The sequence below is a fragment of the Gavia stellata genome, chromosome 2 (genome assembly GCF_030936135.1).
Source record: "Gavia stellata isolate bGavSte3 chromosome 2, bGavSte3.hap2, whole genome shotgun sequence".
Lineage (NCBI taxonomy): Eukaryota > Metazoa > Chordata > Aves > Gaviiformes > Gaviidae > Gavia > Gavia stellata.
In genome coordinates this window covers 32,242,211-32,264,676 of record NC_082595.1, presented here as the reverse complement: position 1 = coordinate 32,264,676, position 22,466 = coordinate 32,242,211, and the positions used below count along the sequence as shown (strand labels likewise).

Below are 22,466 nucleotides of genomic sequence, written 5' to 3'. Positions count from 1 at the left end.
AGCGGAGGCGGGAAGGGCGGAAGGCGCTCCCTGGAAGGCGGGGCCTGAGCTCTGCCGCCTGAACGGACACCGCAGTCAGCGCGGGGGAGGGGGGGGGAGATAACACACACATTAATGACGCTTCATTAATCCAAATTTTAAATGTAACATTCATGAAGTAATTAAAATAATGCCAAAACAAAACCCTAAAAGAAAACCCAGCACAATTATCATTTCTGGTTATTGCCCAAGATTTGATTTGTGCTCTGCATCCATAAGGGCCTTATCTTACAGTTAGCCAGCCAGCAAGGTATTTTTCTAAATATTAATTTTAATAGCAAGGCTTTAATTCCCTGTTACATTTTCACATCCATTAAATATTTGAAACCAATCACATTCCCTGTTACAAGTCTTGAAAAACGTATTTAGCCATTACTGTGCACGTCTCTTTAAATATTAATCCAAAAACCAAAAAAAAGACAACGTTTAATCTGGTTTAAAAAACAAAACACAGCGAGGATACAAACACAACTCTAACCCTCGGCAGCAACAGTTTGTAAGGGGTAATGGAGAGCTGCCCCGCTGAAGAACACCTCTCCTCCTCCCGCCCTCGCAAGCCGGCGGGCAGGAGGGGAACCTGGCCTGCTCCGGTCCCCGCTCCGGTCGGCGGTCGGTGTTCTCAGCGGGCGCTTATATCCAGTCACAGCATCAGGAACCACTTAGAGTCGTGCAACCACGGGTTTCTGTACGGGTATCCTAGCATCTAATGAAAAAAAAAAAAAGTAAACAGTTATCATCAAAATGCTCTAAATACCACTCCATTAAACAGCTTCTTGCTTTATGTTCCTTGGTCATTGGGTTGCACAGTATTTCAAATAGAGAAGGGAGATTCAAAGCTGCAGTTCAACAACATCAGAAAAAGTACTGTAAAAAATATCATTAGGATTTGTATACAGATAAATCTAAGGAACTATCAGGGAAAAACCACTACATCTAACATATGTGCATTGTCCAAAGTAATTTGTAGCTTGAGAAACTCTCTTTGAATGAATTAGAGAACACTTACCAAACATGTCCAGGATTTTATTAACAGCCTCTTGATTTACATTGTAAGTGAATCCATTGGGCCTACAGTTAAAAAGAGAAAAACTTGTTCCTTCAATGAGTATTTCTTAGTCCAGTCATTTCTATACAAATAATCTGAATTAAATATTTCATAATTACATCACATTTTTCATCCTACCAGCATACATATTAATTTTAAGCACATGGCAGACTTCTAAGCAGATTGTACTCAAGGATAGTTATGGTTTCTTTATTCTTCTTCTTGTTCACAGTCCCTGTCTCTCTCTTCCCTTGATTTTTATTAGGGACAACTGCAGGAAGAAAACGTTTGTTTGTTTTCAGTCATATAATTTTCAAGACCATCTCTCTGAAACTGAACCAAATCTTCAGCTGATGTCAAATTCTGTTGCACTCGATTTATTCCTTTTACTTGAAAAGGGAATTTAGCTATAGACATGTCAGGGGACATAACAACAACAGTACTTTGTGCGCTTTCCAAGAGCACTACAAACCTTAACCAATTCATTTCCTGAACAGACGCATAAGGAAAAACTCAGGGTCATCAGCTGCAAAACACGTTCTGTGAAGCACTCAAGACAATGTGGGGACTTGTATCAGGGACTACCATGGTTATACTTTTAAATACAGTAAGGAGCACCACAACACAAATTAATCTGATAACAGGAAATGCATGTCTTGTAGTTTTGTATAACAATAGGCCTAAGATTAAAACCCAGCTATAAACTATGCACTGTGTTAAAAGACTTTAATGACTAAGCTTTCAGTTAAATTGCTTTGAGGTGTCAGTGCTGAAACCCCCCAAAACACCCTCCTGATTATTGCTTACATTGCCTGATGAGGCTTACTGTAACACACTGAGCAACTTTTCTATTAAAAATAAGCAGGACTGTTCTCTTTGCTTATCAAAGCCTTGGGAGAACCTTTGAAAACCAAAAGGTAAAGGGAGTCAGAAGCAGCCTACTAGTGAGTTAATGAATTTTGTTGGTGTGTCCCACAGGAGTGTTTTCACTGTGAGGGGGTGCCACGCTGCTTCTACAATGTGTACAGAAAGGAACTACCTGTGTCTTCACCACAACTCAAGTGAATCCAATCAACCTTCAGTTCACGGGTGCTCAGGCAGTTGGGGTTCTACTGTTCTGCTTCATACTAATAGCTCAGTCATTAAGAATTACCAGTAAGACCACACACTGACTTCTATACACCAAAAAGCCAATGTTACTTACATTTTCTTCTTCTTCACTGCACCTAGTTGCACAAGAGCTGCTAAGGCATTTTTCTGCATGTCAGAAGACAGCGCTTCATAACACTGTGTATTCCCTACAGAGAAAGCAGAAATATAATTAGAAGTTTTATCACTGTGCATTAACACGCTATGCTTGTAAAATCATATTGCATAACGGCTGTACACACCCTTCTCAAGAAGTTGAAAAACAAAGTTGCGGACTCCAGGTATAAACTGCTTCTCAGTAAAGGCTTCTTTTGTTTCCTTTGAGAGGTATCTGAAAATTAACTAACATGTACAAAAAAATTAGCACTTCTTTCCTTTTGATCGTCAATTTGTTATTAATTACAAACAAACATGCCCGCCTAAGGAAGCAACATTGTTGCGCTTTGAAAAGTGTAGGAGAGGAACTCAAAAGGTATCATTATGTAGAGCATCTGAAATTTTTACTACTGTTCAACAGGCATGAGAACCCTTAATATTAAAGTAAGATTCAGTATTACTGTAATAGTTACCTTAGACATCAATTTAATATTCCTGCTCTCACAAACAAAAACACTGTAACTCTTTTAAAGCAATACCTGTTTTACAGATGGGAAAAACTGAACAAATCAGTACAGTTCAGCCCAAGTCATACACCAGATCATTAACAGATTCCACTAGGTTCAAATGTCTACATTCCCACCAATGTTATGCCGATATACGAGAGATTTTAGTCTCCTATTTTTGTATACATTGCTTATTACAGGAGCATAAGCGTTTGGTCCTATTAAAACCTTGGAAAATCAAATAATTTAAAGAGATACAGATGGAATTCATGTCTCAAAAAAAAAAAGCTATCAGATAGGAGATGCAAACTCATTTCCGCACCTAGCAGGACAGCCCACATAAAATGAATTAAGCAAGAGCTCCTCGTAAGAAAGAGCAATGAACCTGATAGCAGCACACTCCCCATGAAGCTTATAAACCCACAATGGGCCATCACATTACAAGGTAGGTACTGCTCTCGTCAATTGGAAAAATCTGAGCCAAAAGCCGAAATCAGGATCCTGGGCGGAGGGTGATGTTTAAGATATTTGTAACTGCTATTTCTCAACTCTTGCACTCCCCAGCCATGAAAACAGTCACTATTTACACTGCAGAAGTATCACAGCTCTCCCAGTTTCCCTGTAAAACACAGGAGAAAAAAGATAATTTTCCAAAGAATGACATACCTGATAACCTTCCACAAAAGGTCTGAACATAGCTGACAAGAACGATACTATAACACTTCCTTTGTCAGTAGGGTAGATTTCCTGTTGACTTGTCTGAATGGCGTCACATTTTGCGAGTAGAAAACAACCTTCCTCAAAATCCTGGGAAAGAGAAGCATAACTGAAATTTTAACATCTACAGTAAGTGCAGCTACCTTTCCCCACAAAATCAACAACAAAAGCCATACAACAGAACACCACTTCCATTTCTGAACTCAGTTCTCAAGAGACTTGAACCATAATTTTCCTATATACCAGAAATACCCTTATAAAAAGGCGGTGGGAATGTGTAAACATAGCAGTATCTAGATGCACAAGAGGCCTAGGAGCAAAGAAAGTGGCTGTGGCTGCTATCATAACAGCCAGCCTGAGCTCCCTCAGGATTTTGTCAGAATATGGTCAGGTTGTCTGGTTTAGGGTTTTTTTCTCTGGATGTCATTCATTTACTTTAAGTCAGGGTTTGCTTTTATCTCACGTCCACTGTTTGCAATAAATGATAACATAGTTCACTGACCTGCCCTCTACAAAAGAGACAACACAGTAGCCAAAAGTTACTAATTATGGGTATGTCAATGACAAAACCATTTTACAGTGGTTTACAAAACCAAATATCGGTGCGAGGGGTGGAACACAGGACACACACAGAGGGAGGACACAAGGGGACAGGACGCAGACATGACAGACATGTGGACAACTAGAGGGGTGGGCTGCTAAGAGAACCCTTAGCATTATAGCAAGTCTTTCATTTGACTCCAGTAAAGTCAGTCATAGCCAGTCACCTTTCCTGTTCCCTGCTTGGTTTTGGTACCTAAAAAAAGATGCAAGAGGCAACAATTGCCAACAATGAAAACTAAACATAACTTCAGATCAGCAGTGGTGCCAGCCAGCCTTAAAAAAGGCCCAATTCCCCTCCATCTAAAAATCTCTGTGATTTTAATATAGTTGTAAGTCTTGAATATTCTTATGAAGATTATACTTATCTCTTTTTTTTTTTTTAATGCAGGAAAGATCACAAACATCACCATCAGATATTTGGCCTTAGCAGTGATAAAAATTACATTTAATCAGTTTTAAATCCAAATAAAAACTACAGGTGGACTTACCAGTTTACGCTGGCTATGACATTGAACCAATGTTTTTTACTAATAAACTTGTGCCCACTGCATTTCAGGCTGGCTGGACTAGAGTCAGCTCCGACCCAGCAGGATGTGCACAAACTGACACAGCAAGTCCTGCAGAGAGCAAAGTGCTGCCTGCAGCTTTCACAGCTTGCCTGTGTCCAGCTGTGTCAGGAGAGCAGGCAGACATACTGAGCCCTGTAACAAGGGAGTATGCACGAACAATACTGGCTTTGTCTGAGTAATGGTTGTATGGAGCCCGGGGGGGGGGCGGGGGGGTGTCGTGAAACGAGGGGAAACTTTTCAAGCAAACAGAATGCAACTAAAGCTTCCATAAGACTCTACGAGGGACACTGTTATGCCATTAGGAAAGTTCTCACTTCAAAAACCTTAACAGGCTGCATCGCCTCAACTCTGTAGAAGATTTTGGCTGCAGAAGCTTAAATCAGGCTTTACTGTAAGCACTTCCCTCCTAGTGCTCGCAATGTACTATCTGAATCTACACGAGACAAAAAGCTAAAAGGGCTCAACCATGAACCATCAAAATATTAAAAAAAAAAAAATGTTTGCTTATGCACAGGAACATCAAAACCTTCAGAGTTCAAGGTGTAAAAGGAACATTAGCTGTTGCATAAACACTACAGAGTACATACCGCCATGCCGTGCAGTCAAGGAGAGGTGGGTACAGAGGCACACTTTAACAGATGAGGCACCAGGTGTTGGCACAGTCCTAGAGCTACATAGAGCTACACAAACCAACTGATCATAGCTGCACTAGGAGGTATATAATCAAACAGAGGACAACAGGTACCTAAATTTAGAATTGTATACTCTATTTGTCAAAGATAACAAGGGCATACAATGGTTGATCATTAATTAGTACAGTACCTATACTTCAACTTTCTGAAAGAGCAGCAGTGCCCCTCTACTACACAGTCTGCAAGAGCTTTTAGGAAAAATTATCCTGGTGTACCCTCAATGAGAATTCCTGTTTGTTTCTGTGCTGACAGAACATACCCACTCTGTGACAGAATTCAATTAAATCTACATTATCCCTTTTTTCTTCACAGCCTAAGGTCTCTTTCATAACTGCAGAGGAAAGGAACAGTATTTACACTTCATTTAAAAGACTGCTTTACACATATTTTTGTATCTGTGTTGGAAGACTGGTAGCTTTATGCAAAAAAGCCAAAATTCTACTACAGTTCATTTCAATAGTTCAGAATTGGCCAATTTCAGGATTTTTAGTTTTTTACTGGAGGAGGAAAAAAAAAAGATTGCATATGCAACCTCGTGGATTCAGACAATGTTTTGCAACTAATCAAATAACTACCTCTACTCTGACCCCCTTTTAAGTTCTCCCTCCCACTTACAGATCAAGTTGGTATCACTGTAGGTATTTATCACAAAGCACTTGTACGGCAGAGCCCTGAAATCAGATGCTATTTTAGTTGGCTGCATTACTGACTATCAGACTTTTTGTATAAAGGATGTTTTTACCTTCAATGAAATGCCAGGAAAAAAGATAAACTCATCAGAAAAAACATCTCTCAAGAAGCTGAAGCAGCTATAGACTTCCTCTGAAAAAAATATTGTAAAGTACCGTTGTTTAAAAACATAATTTAAAATATACAAGCAAAAAGCCATTTACTCCTTATTTTAAAGAGAGTACCAGCTTCAAATAAAATTGAAGTTTGACTTGACATTAAAAGCATACATACATATACAGCAGAAACCACCACAACAAAACAGCAAGTACTCAAAGCACTTGATTCAATCGTTACCAAAAGGAAAGAGCAGGGGGCTGTAGCTTCTCAGAACATGCATTAAATACCACATAATCAGATGCTGCACAAAATTAAGGTATGTATTCTGAAAAGCTTCTTTAAGAGCCAAGTATAGGAAAACACTGAACTACTTCAGAAACAGCAGTGGGAAGAGAAGACTGAGAACTGGCTGTGCTGTATGCAAGTGTGAGCTGTGTGTAATTTATAACCTAAAAAGCTGGTCTGCTAAACGCCAACAAAATAAGACACTAAGGGACTGGGATCAGCTAATGTTAACCCTGCCCTCTCAGCAGAATACACCTACTTTCAAAAGTATCAAAGGGTAAACAAACAAAAAAGGCAAGCAAAATACCCCGTCCCCTCCCAACACATCCACCTTATGCCATGGGACCTGATCGAGAGTATAACGGTCTCAGCTAGCTCCCACTAGCAGTCACAGGAACCTCGTGCTCCTCTCACAGCTGACCGCATAAGGAGCAAAGCCAGCGGGCTCTCAGAGCTACCCAAACATACCTTTTCTAAAGCTGGGTGTCATCTGCAAGGCGACCGCCACCAGAGATGGACGCACAAACACGTTCAGCAGCTGGTTTCTGTAGGTGGCACACATGAGGATGGCCAGGGCGCGCTTAAAGACAATCTCCCCCACAGCTCCATCTTCCACTCCTTTGTCATTTAGGACCACGTGGCCATCGACAAGGTGAGCAATGTTGGAATGCAGGGTGAGGCCAGACACGACTGCTTTTTTGGCACACAGGTTATCTAGCAGGAAAACACAACACTCAGGAAGATGCAAAAGGGAACACAACTCCACTGAAACAGCCTAAAATGCACCAGTATTTAATTAAGTTTTATCACCGAAGACCAATTATTACACCAAACATTCAGTTAGAGAGATGTTCTCAAAGAATCCATACCAGCAATTGGCAGCCTAGGCATAGTATGAGATGGAGACAACAAAATTCAGACATTTCTGTAATTAAAGCACTTTAAATTCTTCCACTTGCTAACAATGACAAATACTTCCTTTGTCTCTGGAACGAGTATTCTGAGCCTCCAAATAAAAGGATAGATCTGTTTGATGGATACATTAATCAGTAAGGAAACGGAGACCATACTTTTGCTTAGGCATTTCTGACACTACAAGTTTTGAATTAGATGCACAAGTCTTTATAATGTTTTTCCTCAACTCTCATAAACAAGGAAGGCCTCATCCCAAATAAAGTTTAAAGAAATCCTAACCTTAAGTATTGGTACATAATATACCTACTCAAAGAGAAACCAGACTGTACTTAAACACAAATCTCTTCTTGTTTCGTAAGACAATCCTTTTACAATGCCTAAAGCAAGGAAGTGTGTGGGTTTGTTGTTTTTTATTTAAACAACAAAGTTCTTCGAAGGCAGGCATGAGTTTCACAAACCTGTGGGCTTTGGGCAAGCTTTTTTGTCAGTGTGACACACCACAAACTTTATTCAGATAAAGAGCAGCATCTCAAGTCTTGAAAATACACTGATCTTTTTAGAATACCTTACACTTTAAACACTACCAAAATGTTCCCTGCGTCAAATGTGAACCCTTTGGCAAGCAAAGAAAGAAGCAATAAAAACTTCTTGCTGAACACTAAAATACACTTTCACATGTTCACAGCACCACAAGCATATCAAATCAATACAACCTCTGACAGAAAAAAAATAAATTTCATATTCTTTCCCCTTAGGATAGATCTCACATAGAATCTCCTTACATCTTATTTTCTCCTTCAGCCTACTTTGTTCCAGCTTTGCTAAAGCTCCCAAGTTTCTCAATGCAGAAGCAGAAGTCTGAGCAAGTAATTTTGCAGTTCCTGTTTTTAATACAAAATTTCTAACAGCCAAGCAAACGTTCTGCCTGTAACAACCAACCAGCAGGACAAAGGCAGAAACAACTAGCTGTTTAGAGACAGAAGAATGGACAGGGTACATATAGTTGTTGACTTGGTGATGTCTCCAAATTAGCCTTTAAAATATATTTATTCTTTCAAATCATTGACAATCCAAAACAAAACAACAAACCCTGTTTCTATGCAACCAATGCCTAGAGCGGAGCCAGCACACTTCAACAAAACCTGCTCAGTTGTTGTCCTTCCTCTATTACCATGCCTATTTGCTATTCCCTGACTACACCACAACTCTACTAAAGCAAAGCTTATTCATTGTTGCTAAGAAAATAAACAAAATAAATAAGCAAACCTAAATGTGATATGCTTTTCAGTTTACCGTGCAGTAAGATTCTAAATGATGAGAAGTGGTTTTCTTCCAGAAATGACAGAGTTCTGTTGTAACTGTAGCCTGGTCCTATTTCTTTACTGCAGTACTGAGAGGGACACTTGATTCTACACATGACTACAAAAGCAAAGAACCATGGTTTAAGTCTACCTAGAGTGAAAAGGTAAATGTACTTGCATTACACATTATTTTTCTTTGCTGGCTTTACCACTTGTGTCCTGAGGCTCTAAAATTAATTACCTGTGTCACCTTGGCTCACGGAGAGAAGTTTAAAACAATTGTTCAGAAAGTTTGGAAAGAGAATCAACCTTTCAGCAGCCAATATATACATATACATTATATAAAAAGTCTGTGTATTTATAAATAAAACCACCAAAGAAGCCTCCTCCCCAGAAGTCATCACTGTTTCTGGGGATAAAGTGAAATTTAAAAATAAATAGACAATTTACAGTTTTGATTTTCTCTCACCCATTTGTTTCCACTGGTTCTTTGCCACAGTAACAACTTACACTATAGTCAACATCAAGCAACAAACATAGCATTACACCAAGTTAACTGCTGCAGATCAGGTAATTGCCTGTGACTTACACAGGGTTCAGAAAGATAGACGCTAGGCAAATCTCAGTACTCTAATAGAAGCACCTTATAATTTCCCCTTCATTCCACACTTCAGGATACAACAGTAAAATACCTGCTCTGCTTCCACCTAACTGTTTTTCAAAGTATTATCTTCTCCAGGATAAGCCAAAACCTGTCAGGTTTTAGCATTGTTTTTAGCATATCCTAAAATCCATTTACAACTCTGAGGAAAACATTCTGTAAAGTTGTCACCATACACTGCTTCCACAGAAATACAATTTATCCTTCATAAGCAACAAAAGGAATAAAAATAACAACACTTTCTCTGCATACCAGGCCATTCAATGAATCCTCCAAAAGTCTGTGTTAAGCCTTTAAGCCACAGGGTCTTTTCTATTAGAAGTTCAAAATCCATGGCTGGCAAATTCTGGAGAAGGACAGTAACAACTAGCACCCACGGGCTCAAAACCATGTTTTCTATTTGCAGAAGCTCCATTTTATAAGCTACATCACTGACAAATTCTTGCAGATCCTCAGATGGCTTTTGGGGAAGATGCCTGAAAAGAACAATACAGTTCAAGGTAAAGAGCTCCAAAAAACAGAATGCATATCACACCCTTCCGGATTTCTTCTGTATTGCTCCCAGATCCCTAACTACTTTATAGCACCTAACATCTGGAGGGTGATTCTATCTATGTGCTATATAGAACAGAAGTACAGAGCAAAACATCAGTAGCTTCATGACACTACTTGAAACACAGATCTCTGTATTGATGCTGTACACTTGCTATCTTAAAAAAAATATTCAAAAGCATTATGTTTTACATATCAAATTGCAAAAGCCACCCAACCCAGTCATAGCTACAGCTCCCTGGCACATGATCACAAAACAGCTTGCAGTAATAAAGCAAGAAGGGAGAGAAAGGCGGAATTTAAGTGGCAAAACCACCGAATTCTCAGGAAACAGATCTTTGCCTGGCTCACGCATCATCAACTTTTAAAATGGCATCTTCTCTATACAGTACAAAGCTACGCAAGTAACAACCTGTTTCAGAAACAGCCAATCACAAGCATGATAAGCGCCTGCTCAGAGAAAACAGGTTCAGAGGTCTAAATAGTCAGATGGAGGGGAGGTGAGAGAAGCTGAAAACGAAGTACAAGAGAACATCTTAATTATTTTACATAGGTGAGGACTAAACAAATGCTTTTCCTGTGCATACACCATGGAAAGGTGTGGTACCTGGGAACCAAATTGTATGGGCACCGACTGATCCTCCCAGATGCCAAGGTTCTAAGTGATACCGGCTGGCCAACGTAGATATGTATGGTACCAAAATTGTCACTGAGGATTCTTCTGGCTTTTAACAACCCCTAAGAAAACGGGAAGAGCAAAACTCAAATTTTGGTGCTACAGGGTGTGTATAAATCCACCTACGTTCTGTTCTTAAGGAATTTACATACAGATGTAGATTCTTTGGGCTTTGGGACTCCTAGGAGTTCATACGCATAGAGAGATTCTTCTAATATCCTCTCATAGCTGATGCTGATGGGAACGAGGTACGTGTCAAAGACTTCACGTTTCAAAAATGGTTCCATCACAATGCTGAGAAGACCTGCAAATTGAAAAAAAAAAAAAAAAAAGAAAAAAAGTGAATCATTTGTCTTTTTCAAGGAGGGAAAAGCAACTGCAATTTAACTTTGAAAAAGATATATTTAAATTTTAGAAACTGCTAGTAGGTGTGCACTGCGCTTGTTCTCTGTTCAAACAAGCAGAAGCACAAGACATTGCCCAGGCTTTAAAACAGAAGGTAAACATAAGCAATGCGTTTGGACAACTATTTGAGCTCTTTTCAGCAGCACTGCTCTGTGCTCTCACAGCATCTTCCTTCTAAAGATTCCCCATTACTTTTACGGTTAGCTTACAATATTTCCCTGCTGGTCAGGGGATGCCTATTTTCTAGAAAGAAAACGGGGAAGAGTTATGCAATTAAGTACACAATGGAGCAAAGGGAGAGAAAGCAGTACAGCGCAAGAGACATGTATTGCTGTTCTTTGTATGGCCTTGGAACTCTAACAATAGTATTTTCCACTACTCTGACAGACCTCACCAACTTCCCACCACTTTAACACCCCTTCCTGTCTGAAGAACTTACAAAGCACATAGCCACTAATGAAAACACTAATAATCATAAAAGGTTCCAAGTTTTCAACAAACCCACCAAACTTTGGAGTCAGAGTCTTGGCGGTCCGGCTTCTAGTCCCTTCAAGAAAAAATTCAATTGGGGCATAGCCACTCTTCAAAAGTAAAATAAAAAAAAAAGCTGGTCAGAAAAATAAAAACATTTCTTCTTTACTGCCTACAAATAATTTTAAGTACTTAAAATGTAAGTAAGTTTTTTTTTAATGGAAGCCATGCATGTCTAACTTCAGTCACCTCTAAGCCTATATTAATCCGTTGTATATGCCACACCATATAGTTAAATTAACAAAAATATTGTGTCTGTCATGAGATATGGGCACAGGATCCAAAGCAATTGATGAGCAGCAATCTGTTTACCACCTACAGCTGAACTGTAATAAAAACAGAGTGCGTGCATGCTCTTCACCTACAGCAATTCTGACATAAAACGCATTTAATCAGATCACAGTGAATACTTTCACTCACATAGCTATTACATTGTGCATATTTCACATGAATCATTGCAAGAGTGTATTTCTTAAGCATACATTTTGCGAGTTCAATAATTTATTTACCCTTAACATCGTTTTTACATATTCAGCAAACACTGCCCAGTAGAGTCTGTTCCCACCAAAGGAACGTCGCATAAAAAAGGCACCTGCCCTTCGTAGCAGCTCACCAACTATTTTCATTCCTAGGAAATCTGAAAAACAATCAAACAAAAAACAAAACCACACACACAAAACTTATTGATTAATATCAGCCAGCAGAATCAACCACATTCTCTAATACAGTGATTCAATTAGCAGAATAAAGATCTCTTTCAAGGATTCTGTTGTTGCAAAAACCTTTATTGCTTTCAGATTGCCTAGCAAGACTTATGTAGACATGAATGGCAAATTATAATAAGCTTTCGATGTTTTTTGTAAGCAGTATTCCCTTAGAGCAATTTATTCTCATAATTTAGATGGCCAGATTTCAACCATAATAAAGATGAAGTTTTTGAAGTACATTGTCTCACTCATCTTCAGAAAGATCAGTTACAACTGAATGTATCCTAGAAGACACAGAAATTAACTGACCAATTACACTATATTATACCATTTATGATCCTGACTCATCACTTTGGGAAGGGTACACCAAACCAGCTAAAATTTTTTACAGTTATCTAGATTTAAGCAATCAGGTCAATGCTTAACTTGTCAAAACCAGGAAAGACTTAACGTTAACAAATTTATTGGGGAAGCATTTAAAACAAGTCTACCCAGTAAGTGGCCATGTGCCGCTTCAACCTCCTTGCCACCTCAGTCCGTGGAACACTTAAGAACAGATATTCACTCAGTAAAATAAATTTACATTTCTAGCTGCAACACTGAGAACGACTGCCTTGAAGATGTCATAGGATGTGTCACACACACATAGATGTATATGTGAGATATACATAAAACAGATAAAAGGAAATTGGCTACAGGACACTGGGCAGCAATAGCAGCTGTCAGAGGTTCTCATGTGCAAAGGTATGATGCGGTCCATCTTTTTCCCTCACTCTCCTATGACCCTCCCTCTCTCAGCACAACACAGACTCTATCCCCTCCCTTATTTCCACCCTCCTGCTGTTACTCAACCCCCTAACCAGGATGCCGGCTGCATGCCCGACGCCTCTCCCCACCACACACTGCCACCCCACAAACTGGGACTCAAATGCATCCTTTTATGTACTTCAAGCCCACACCACCTCACCAACTCTGTGCCTTTAACCGGACTTGCTCCTGCTCCCAAAACAGAAACACAATCCCAGTACCAGCTAGATTCCCACTAATGCACAGAGCATGTACTGTGGTGTTACTGGCAACTGTTTACCTACCCTTTAGCTAATCCCCATAGATCTATCCGTATGCTACTTGAAGCCAAGCAATAACTAACAAAGCAGAGGCACTTACCACCTATACCAGGACAGTGTCTCTCCGCTCAGCACAAGTACCACTTTGAGAGTGAATTTCTAAAGCCGCATCTTGTAAACCTCTAATACAATATGTAGTAAATACAACTACAACCATAGAGAACTGTGTTTTCTCCAGAGGAATTTAAAATAATATACACATGCAGCAGTATAATCAAGCTGCAAGCCCCTAATTCTGAAGAACTTTGACCCCAGAACGCCCAAAACACTTAAAAAAATGTTAATCACTAAAAAAATCCCTCTAAGCTAAACTAATAGTATCTTAAGATACTGTTTTGAGGCCCAAAACTCAAAAAGGCTCTGATCCAAAAGTCAGCAAAGGATTATACCGATACCTATGACAGCATGTGAGCTGATTCTGAACAACATGTGACAGGTAAGCAGCTGCAACACCTTGATCAAGGCAGCTACGAGACATCAGCTTCTGAATTCACCAGAATCTAACCTGCATCACCCAGAGGCAAGATAACACTAACTTAAAGACCAGCCTAATCTAGTCTTCCCCACCAAGCACATTCTCCCAGCTTCTGCTGATTTTCTATTGGTCTTCCTAACCTCTTGATTGGAAAGGTAGACTACAGGAGAGTAGTAGGTTCCCAGATCTTTGCTAGCTTGCCTGTGTGCACTACAGCGCTGCACCAGACCTGAGGTTGTTGCTTGCCTGCTTAGGAGACCTGGTTGATACCCAATACTTCCTAATTGAGGTTTCTCAGTGGAGTGCTGCCAGAGTCCAGATTTTCAAAAAGCACACTAACTCAGAAGATATTTACTGTTAAAGTTTTCAAGAATTGTTTCCCACAAATATACTGGTTTCAGCTGCTTTAGAATTAAGTACGTCCAAAATCGTGACCTCTGTTGTGAAATTTCATTTTCCAGCCAGCTCTGCTCTCAGCACTTCACATAACTGAGTTCTGCCAATGCTTCAAGGGAATCAGTCGCAGCAGCAACTAGCATGAGGTGGTTGGCACTTCATATCTGGCTACTATGACTGCGCTTAAAACTGTACAAAGTATCACAAAAGGTTCTGCATACACAGTCACTCTTGGGCAAGTTTTTGCCTGTTCCCAGACCAAAAAAGCAATATAGAAGTCTTCTTCACAACACCTATGTTTAGCCCACGTTGGGTCTACAGATGGGGTACATCTGGGTGAACTTGCTGTGAAAAAATTCACCTCTGATTGGACTCAGCACCAATGAGAAGCTTTCAGACGCTGTAAGCATCTCACGCAAGGAGGTTTTAACAAGGCATATTTGGAACAGAGGTTAAACACAACTACTTATAGCAGCAGCTACCAGACCCCTTGCTACTGATTCTCTGAATCCTGAAAACATTGTTAAAAGAACATACTTGCCTATTCCTGCAGCAATGACAGGCAAAGCCAAGTCATATGTATATAGCAAGTAAGACAGCATCAAAAAGTCTACGTAGCTTCGGTGACTGGGCAGCAGTACAACTGGATGCTCCTGAATGGCGTGTTGCAACTAAAAAAAAAAAAGCACAAACAATATTGTTCCAATATTTGCAGACTGACTGTTGAAATTTGCAAATACAGACCTTCACAGGGCTTAAGGCAAACAGAAGCTGATTTGTTTGAGGGTGGTTTCTCTGTCCATGTACTCTCTACCTTTTTCAGCATGGAACCATAGGAAACTTGGAGCAGTAGTTTCCAGACTAGCAACCTGTGGTTCACAAGCATCACAGGACTCAAAAGCCAAGGCCACCTCATTACGTGATAGTCTAATTCAAATCCCTTTTGATGGGGATGGGAAATACAATAGGGGCTGTCAGGACTGACGTTGCTCTCTTCCAGGGAATACAATGCACCCTCCAGAACAGCAGCACCCTGCAATGAAACAGGGGAACAACAGCACCCCAGGGAACTGGGGCAAACTTAAAGCATCTTCTGCCTCAGAGGTGCACAATATTTCACCACTCTTAGCTGCATGAAGTTTTTGCAGAACAGCCAACCCACTCAGCCACATAACATTAGGTTTTCACCCGCAATTCAGCTAAATGCATTATTAAATTAATAATATCAGATAGAAAAACTCTCTCAGTGGCTGATCTAACAGAATCACTAACACATGACTTCAAGCATTCCTTACCATAGGAAACATTTGGAAAATGTACAAAAAGTCCTGCTGACAGTTTGCCTTTAAAATACTTATATATCATCTGTCTTTCCCCCCCTCCTTATTAAGAAATGCAGTAATAAACACAAGTGCAGTCTTTTTTTTCAAAGGGTATTTTTCACATTTGTTACTTGGAGCGAAGGTTAGAGTCTTTGTCCAAGTGACTGGTATGAAAATATTATAAGGTTTTTTTCCCCACCAGTACGTACTCTCTGCATTCCTTCTTCATTCACACAAACTCTCTGGAAAAGTCGTTTAAATATTTTGCTCAGAGTAAAGGCAAAAAATCTGACAGCTCCTAATTGCATACTGTGGCCCATCTCATCCAGGATTTCCATGGCTTCTTCTTGAATAATATCAGGTGATTCTCCCATCTCTTTTGCTAACTAAGGAGAAACAAAACAAATAAAATAGCAGTCAGATGTTGTTCCCTTCTCCTTGCCCATGCACACCATCCTATGTGCCACAACAATTATGGCAGAACTACCGCGATAGTCAGCAAGATTTTATTTTATGTGATAGGCATGCATCTAATCATACAGAATCTGTTCGGTGTCAGCCAACAAGGGAAAGCCAAGTTAAAGCTACCCAAAATCAAGAATGAGCTTAGATGTCAAATGGCAGGGGGGAGGGTGTACAACAATTTTCCCCCCCAAACACACCATCTGAACATTTTAACCTGTAGCATCTTCAAAGGAGATTTAAATTTGAAGAACATTTCCTATATTGTTGGTCTGAAGAAGGCTGTGTACAATTTTCTTTGACTAGTAAAATGAAACCTATGTTTGCAGCAATATTCACAACATAAATCTTTGAAGTGCATTAGATTTTATTAGTTAGATTTTAAGACTTGGCTGAAGAACCTCAGCCCTATCACACTTGAATTTCTTTGTAGTGTATTATTTTGGCAATGGCTAGCTGAAACGCATACAAAGCACTGTCTCCACCAACTTTGCATATCAATGATCTTTTCTCTGTTGCTATGCACGTTGCCTTTTGAAGTTTCTTAAAGTAGTTTCTTAATGGCTGTCCTTCCTATTTGACACTTTGAATCTAGAAATATTTAACTGAAAAGTTAGTCTTTTACTGTTACGGAATGAGAAACGTGCCTTTTACTGAACACGGAGGAGGAAAGATGAGGAATGGCAGAAGACAAAGCCTCCAAAGCAGCACAGCTCTGTTTGGAGGCCAGCACTGCTTACCTATTATTTCTATTTTGTGACATATGAGAAAATCCATCTCCTCCAATCTACCTCCATATACTACTACCTTACTATCAGATCTACTGGCTCAATTGTGTTTTAATAAATGCATTATCCTTCATCCTGCATATTTCCACATATAAGTGATGATTTTAACCACTTCAGGAAGCCAAAAACCGCTTCCACTTGAGCCTGAGAAAAATCAACCTCTCTTAGGAAGCTGAAAAATTATTCTCATTATTCACTAGGGAAAGAGATACTGTTCTCGTTCACCAGTAAAAGGCTTACCACACAGTTGGTCCTGTGTGAATTAAATGCATATCCACTACAGAGCTAAGCACTTACTCCCCAAAAATCAGGAATCAAAAAACCAGACCAGTCACATATAGCAAGTTAAAACAAATGCACTTAATTTCATATACTGAACATTAGTAACCTCAGCAACTTGTCACAAGAACAAATTCTAGTATGCCTGTGTAAAGCTAAGTAATCTCTTCCCAGACAGGAGGCACACTAATCATAGACTGCAGGGCATATTGCCCAAGATAGTCCCAGTTAGATACTTTCAGTAATCTCTAGTGCAGAGCTGGTAACTAGGTTGCAATGGCAGGACTGCTGATCCCCTTCAACCACTTGACACTAGCCGGAAAAATATCAGTCAAAATAATTTTCCATCAAAAAAGCAGCACTTCAGAAGAAAACATAACACAAATGTCTTTCTGTCAAATCCTATGGTAAAATATTTTCTTTCAGTAAATCTTTCAGTGTTTTAAAAAAATCAAATCTTTCAACTTTATTTCATACTACTTAGCAATTCGTGATGGCAACAGGACTACTTTGTAGGACATGGTTTAGTTTGTCGCATCATAACAAGTTCTGATATATCATAGGTAACATTGACCACTAGAAAAAAGAAAAATTTTATGGTAGCCACTGACTCGGGACTAACCAAAACATCTTACATACTTCTGTTGGCCTGGAATTACTTTTCATGAATACTGAAAAGAGTTACTCTGCTAACTAACACACACTCTTATTTCAGCCATTTCAATAAAAAGTAAAATATGAGCCAGTTTGAATACAAAATATTTCATTCATTACAAAGTAGTAGCTGCCGTTCGTCTTGAAACAAAAATATGGTTACATCTTAAGACAGTGTTTCTAATTCAAAGAATTCTCTGTGAAATACAACTCTCATTTTAGGGAATGTAGCATTTATGACTGATTCATATACATCACTAGCCTATAAAACTCCTACAAGACATACACAAAGTACAAAAACGTCTACTAAGAAGGAGAGTGCTTAGGTCTTTCACAATGCTGTTCTGTGGTGAGGACAGCAGAGGAGTCAAAAAAAAGTCATCAAGCACATTGGAGAAGTCAGATGGTGAAATGTTACATATGCAAAATCAAAATACTATTTCACGAACTAGCAATCTAACAGCTTTAGTGGCAGCTCTGTGGTAAATCAGTATTTGTTTTTCCTGCCAAAAAAATATGGCTCTCAAGTTACTGATTTATCGGACCGTCTTTCAAGCTACAGCTATCATGTTTGACAAGGTGAGCAATAATCTTTTTTTCCCTGCTGCTACACAAAGTTTGGCTGTGTTCAGTCTACCTTGTCTTACAGCTCCATGCCCAGCCTCACCTGCTTGATAACATATTGAACTTGCTCTGACTGGAGAACCGCACTTTTAATAGCATTTGGCTTGCAAGGTGAAAGTCCCTTGTAGATCACAGGAGTATAACATTTCATCGCGTATCTCAAGTCACTGGACAATCGTCTTTCCTCCAAGATATCTTCAAACTCATCTCTTTTCTTTGACGTGAGCTCTTTCTGCTGGGAACATACAAATAAAGAATAAGACACTGTCTCGAGCTATTCAGTGGTCTCCTTGGCTACACTACCAAAATAACGGCATGCAATACTCTTGCAATGTTTGGGGATTTTTTTAGCTTTCTATAGTGTCTGCATTCCACATTCTGAGTGCATGAACAAACCTTACCTGCTTGGAACAATGCCGCAAAGAGAAAGAAACTAAAAAGTAAAAAAAACCACCAAAACAAACCTCAACAGGAAAACTCAACCCTTTCCAACTGCAAAGATCCCCAGATCACCCTATGCCACATTACTTAATTCTGCCCAACAGGAAGAAGCTGAGAGAACATCTGGGCTTTGAAAGCTAAAGTGCCTTGCCTCCAGCCTCTCCATGATTAATAGGTATTAACTAAAACACCTTGGATTCCAACTCTCGCAGCTGCACGAAGACAATACCATGAATGACATTAGAAAAACACAATCATCAACACAGAAAAATAATCCCTGCTACTTTAAGTTGCATCTGGGACCTCGGTGATTTGTGCTGGCTTTCACCAAACCTGGACATAAGGCACATAAAACACAGCCAGGCAGGAACAAACCAAAAATAACATTATCAGTCACGTGAAGATCAAAATGCAATATGGTGCACACATAGGTAAAAAGAGAGCACAGCCTCTGAGTAACCACCACCACTGCTAAGCAAGAAAACAAATGGTACATCAAGAACTAATTGTGGATCTGTCCTGTTGCAGAAATCTCAGTGACAAAACTCTTCCCCTTGAGTCAGTAGGCATCCCCTGCGCTGGAGACAGATGTCTCCTACTACCTCCTCTAACACCACAGTTCGTATGAATGACCCCTCCATCTTTCCAAAACTGAAACTGTATTTCTCTGAACTTCAAAACAGCAGCAATAGCCACCAGACAAGCAAGGCAACTGGAGCAAGCCTCTGTGAAACACAAATATAAATGTATTGGTTATGATCAAGCATATTTATTAGAAGAAGATGCGAAAAATAAAAATGCTTATGTCTTCCTCTACAGCACCACTTGATGGGTAGCACAGGCATCCCTTTCATTCATTCTGCCTCCTCTCCCTATATTCAACCTCTGCAGAACCAGTCTTGATAATGAAGGATTAAGCATGTTATTTCATGGGCTCTTACAGTGCCCTTTTCTGGTGTTGACAGGAAAGCCTGGCCAGCAAATACACGGGACAACACCAGGAACAGATAAGCAAAATACCCAGCAGTGGCAGCTGGGTTTTCAACCTTGGGGAGGGACTCAGGTTTCACTGCCAGCTGACCACAGCCACATCAGCAACACCATCAAAGGAGTTGACATTTAAAGCAAGTAGAGAGCAAACATTTAGTTCCTGTCCATCCATCAAGACATGATAATTTGGCAAAACAAAACAAAAAAGCGCAAATCTTAAGAACCACAAAAAATCCTTCAAAGCCTCAACTGTATTGAAAGCAAATTCATTGTATCAGAGAACACAAATCCTACTATAATGTTTGACCTTCTCACGTATACAGTATAGTCAAATTTGGATACCATCTTTCTATTACAGCAGCATTTGGTAGATTGTCTAACTTTTCTTTCCGCTACTGTAGTTTAGAGAATTGTCCCACAGTAACTGCAGAACAAAGCTCCAGGGACTTTTAAAACAATCCTACACAAGGTATTAAACTCAGACCCGTATTAATTTAAAACTTTTAGGGTTTTTTTTCCTGTATTTTTTAGCATTAGTTTTCAATCTTTCTTCTTCCACAGTTTTCAATCTTTCTTCTTCCACAGTTTTCAACTAGTTGGTGTTTTGCAAAAGCCAAATAAGCTAAGAACTGTTAAAAAGACTGGAAATAGTTTGCATTAGCCATCTGTTGCCATTGACACCTTGTATCAAACCCCTTGATTAAAAATAAAACAGAAAAAAAATCCCTTATGCTCTGTAATAACAAAAAAGATACCTCAGAATAGCATCAGAAAATATTAGTTGGCTCTAAGTATACAACCTACTTAGATCAGTATGTGACAAGTCATTGCTCAGAAAATCTAAGCAACATTTATGTCAATTACCAAAGTTTAAATCCTGCAATGTGCAACTACACGAAACCCAAACAAAGAAACCCAGCACTCAGCTTGGGTATCATCAGCCACATCAGCAGTCACCGTGCTGCTACAGCCATTCCCCAATACGGCTCTGGTGAGCAGAGTTTTGCAAAGGCCACGGTCAATTGAAAAGTCACCTCTCTGCCACCACTCCTCATTTCACGTTTCCAGATTTAAAGTGCAAGTGATTTCTCTCCATGGCAATAGGTATTTTCACACCCTGTCCTGAAGTAGTGCTGAGGGAGCCAAAACACACACACTTTACCAACCACTAAAGAAGAGAAACGCTGCTTTTATACATTGCAGCCAAGCTGTTGTGCCAGCTTCAGTTGCTGCCTGGTACAGAGCACGTTTAGCAAATATGCTGTTGGAAACCTTGACATCAGCCAATTCAGTTATGTGCATGGTTACTGCAACATTGGTAAAGTAGAAAAGTGAAAGAGCGGGAGCCTGGAACTTCTCTGCTTCCATATAACGTCTGAAAGCAATAAAACGGGAGTGCTCATGATGCACCTGAGATACCAGCATACAGCCCAAGAGACACAGAAGAGAAGTTTGGGAATCTCTGCCGAAACCGGGAGCTGTTTCCCTCTCTCCCCAGCCCCCTCCTCTAAATCCATATAGGGAGAGGGGTTTACCAGCCCATGCCCAAGTCTCCTTGTCTGAGGCTGGCATAGGAGTTGCAGGGAAAAAACAAGGTCAGTGAAGCAACTTCCACCATGTAACACAGGAAAACCTGCTTCGGCCACTCCACCTCCATGACAATTTCCTAGCGCTGAATTTGTCGTCGCTAGCAGGTTTCTGTCCCACCCGACAGCCCCGGGGCTGCCTTGCGAAGCGCCCCACGCTCGGCTGTGCCAGGCCTGCTTGCGGGGCTGTTGGACAGAACCTCTCTCGAGAAGAGCCCGAGCCCCTTCCGACCGTCCTTAAGCCGGCTGGCGTTTCACTGCGTGTCCGAGGGGAGAAGTGGCGCTCGGGATGGGGAGCTTTGACTGTCGCTACTGACACGCCGGCAACTGGGGAAGCAGGCGGGTAGGAGAAGCGGGCTGCGGGCCCGCAGCGGCTGGAGAAGACGAACTTGCGAGGGGAAACGTCCGGTTCCTGCTCGGCCGCGATCTGCCCCCGCTGCGGCCCGGGAGAAGGCTCATCCCCTCCCAGGCCCCGCAGAGAGCAGCCCCCGCGCCAGGTCCGCACCGCCGGCGCCTGCCCCCGCCCCGCGAAGGGTGCAGGGCCGGGGAAGTTGTGCGCGGCACACCCGCACCCAGCAGAGGCCCCGGAAACCTCCCGCCGGACCGCGGTCCCCGCTCCCCACGGGCCCCAAACTGGGGGGATAGGGGGGTGCGCCAAGTGCCGTCACTCCGCTTCAGAGTGAACGGCACCAATGCGGCGCAGGAGTGAGGCGCGCAGTCCCCTTCCCCCGCAGCACCGAGCCCCGTTGTCCCCCCCGCCCCGCCGCCGCCACCACCTACCGAGTACATGGGCGCCCCTCGCCGCGCCCGCCCGGGCGCCGCTGCCGCCGCCGCTGCTGCTGCTGCTGCTGCCGCCGCCGCCATGGTCTTGCGAGCGCCGCCGCGCCGCCCCGCGCCCCGCTCGCCCGCCCTACCCCGTCGCGGTGGCCTCACACCCGCCGCCGCCTCCCGCGGGGCCCATGGCCCCGCACCGCCCCGGCTCGGCTGCCCGGCGCGCTGCGGCGGGCGCGGGGAAGGGCGGGCGTAGCGCGCGATGGGCGGCGCCATCTTGGGGGCGACGGGAGCCGCTCGGGATCAAACCTCT

The 22,466-nt window shown here is 41.3% G+C and overlaps 1 protein-coding gene across 2 annotated transcripts; it reads right to left on the bottom strand.

The window, feature by feature from the left end:
- Nucleotides 1-290: 290 nt before the first annotated feature.
- Nucleotides 291-22,429, bottom strand: GNPAT (glyceronephosphate O-acyltransferase). Of its 2 annotated transcripts, none has more exons than XM_059828488.1 (16): nt 22,163-22,429; nt 18,409-18,600; nt 15,768-15,944; nt 14,778-14,907; nt 12,041-12,168; nt 11,506-11,581; nt 10,748-10,899; nt 10,527-10,657; nt 9,620-9,843; nt 6,959-7,204; nt 6,159-6,238; nt 3,502-3,642; nt 2,476-2,575; nt 2,289-2,382; nt 1,046-1,107; nt 291-742 (listed from the first exon to the last, which is right to left on the bottom strand). In XM_059828488.1, exons 1-16 carry the CDS (start codon nt 22,427-22,429, stop codon nt 699-701), a joined length of 2,244 nt encoding a protein of 747 aa, XP_059684471.1. In that variant the 3' UTR covers nt 291-698. The 2 variants fall into 2 exon arrangements, with proteins under 2 accessions (XP_059684471.1, XP_059684478.1); XM_059828495.1 differs by having other exon boundaries at nt 18,409-18,597; nt 22,163-22,196.
- Nucleotides 22,430-22,466: the final 37 nt, after the last annotated feature.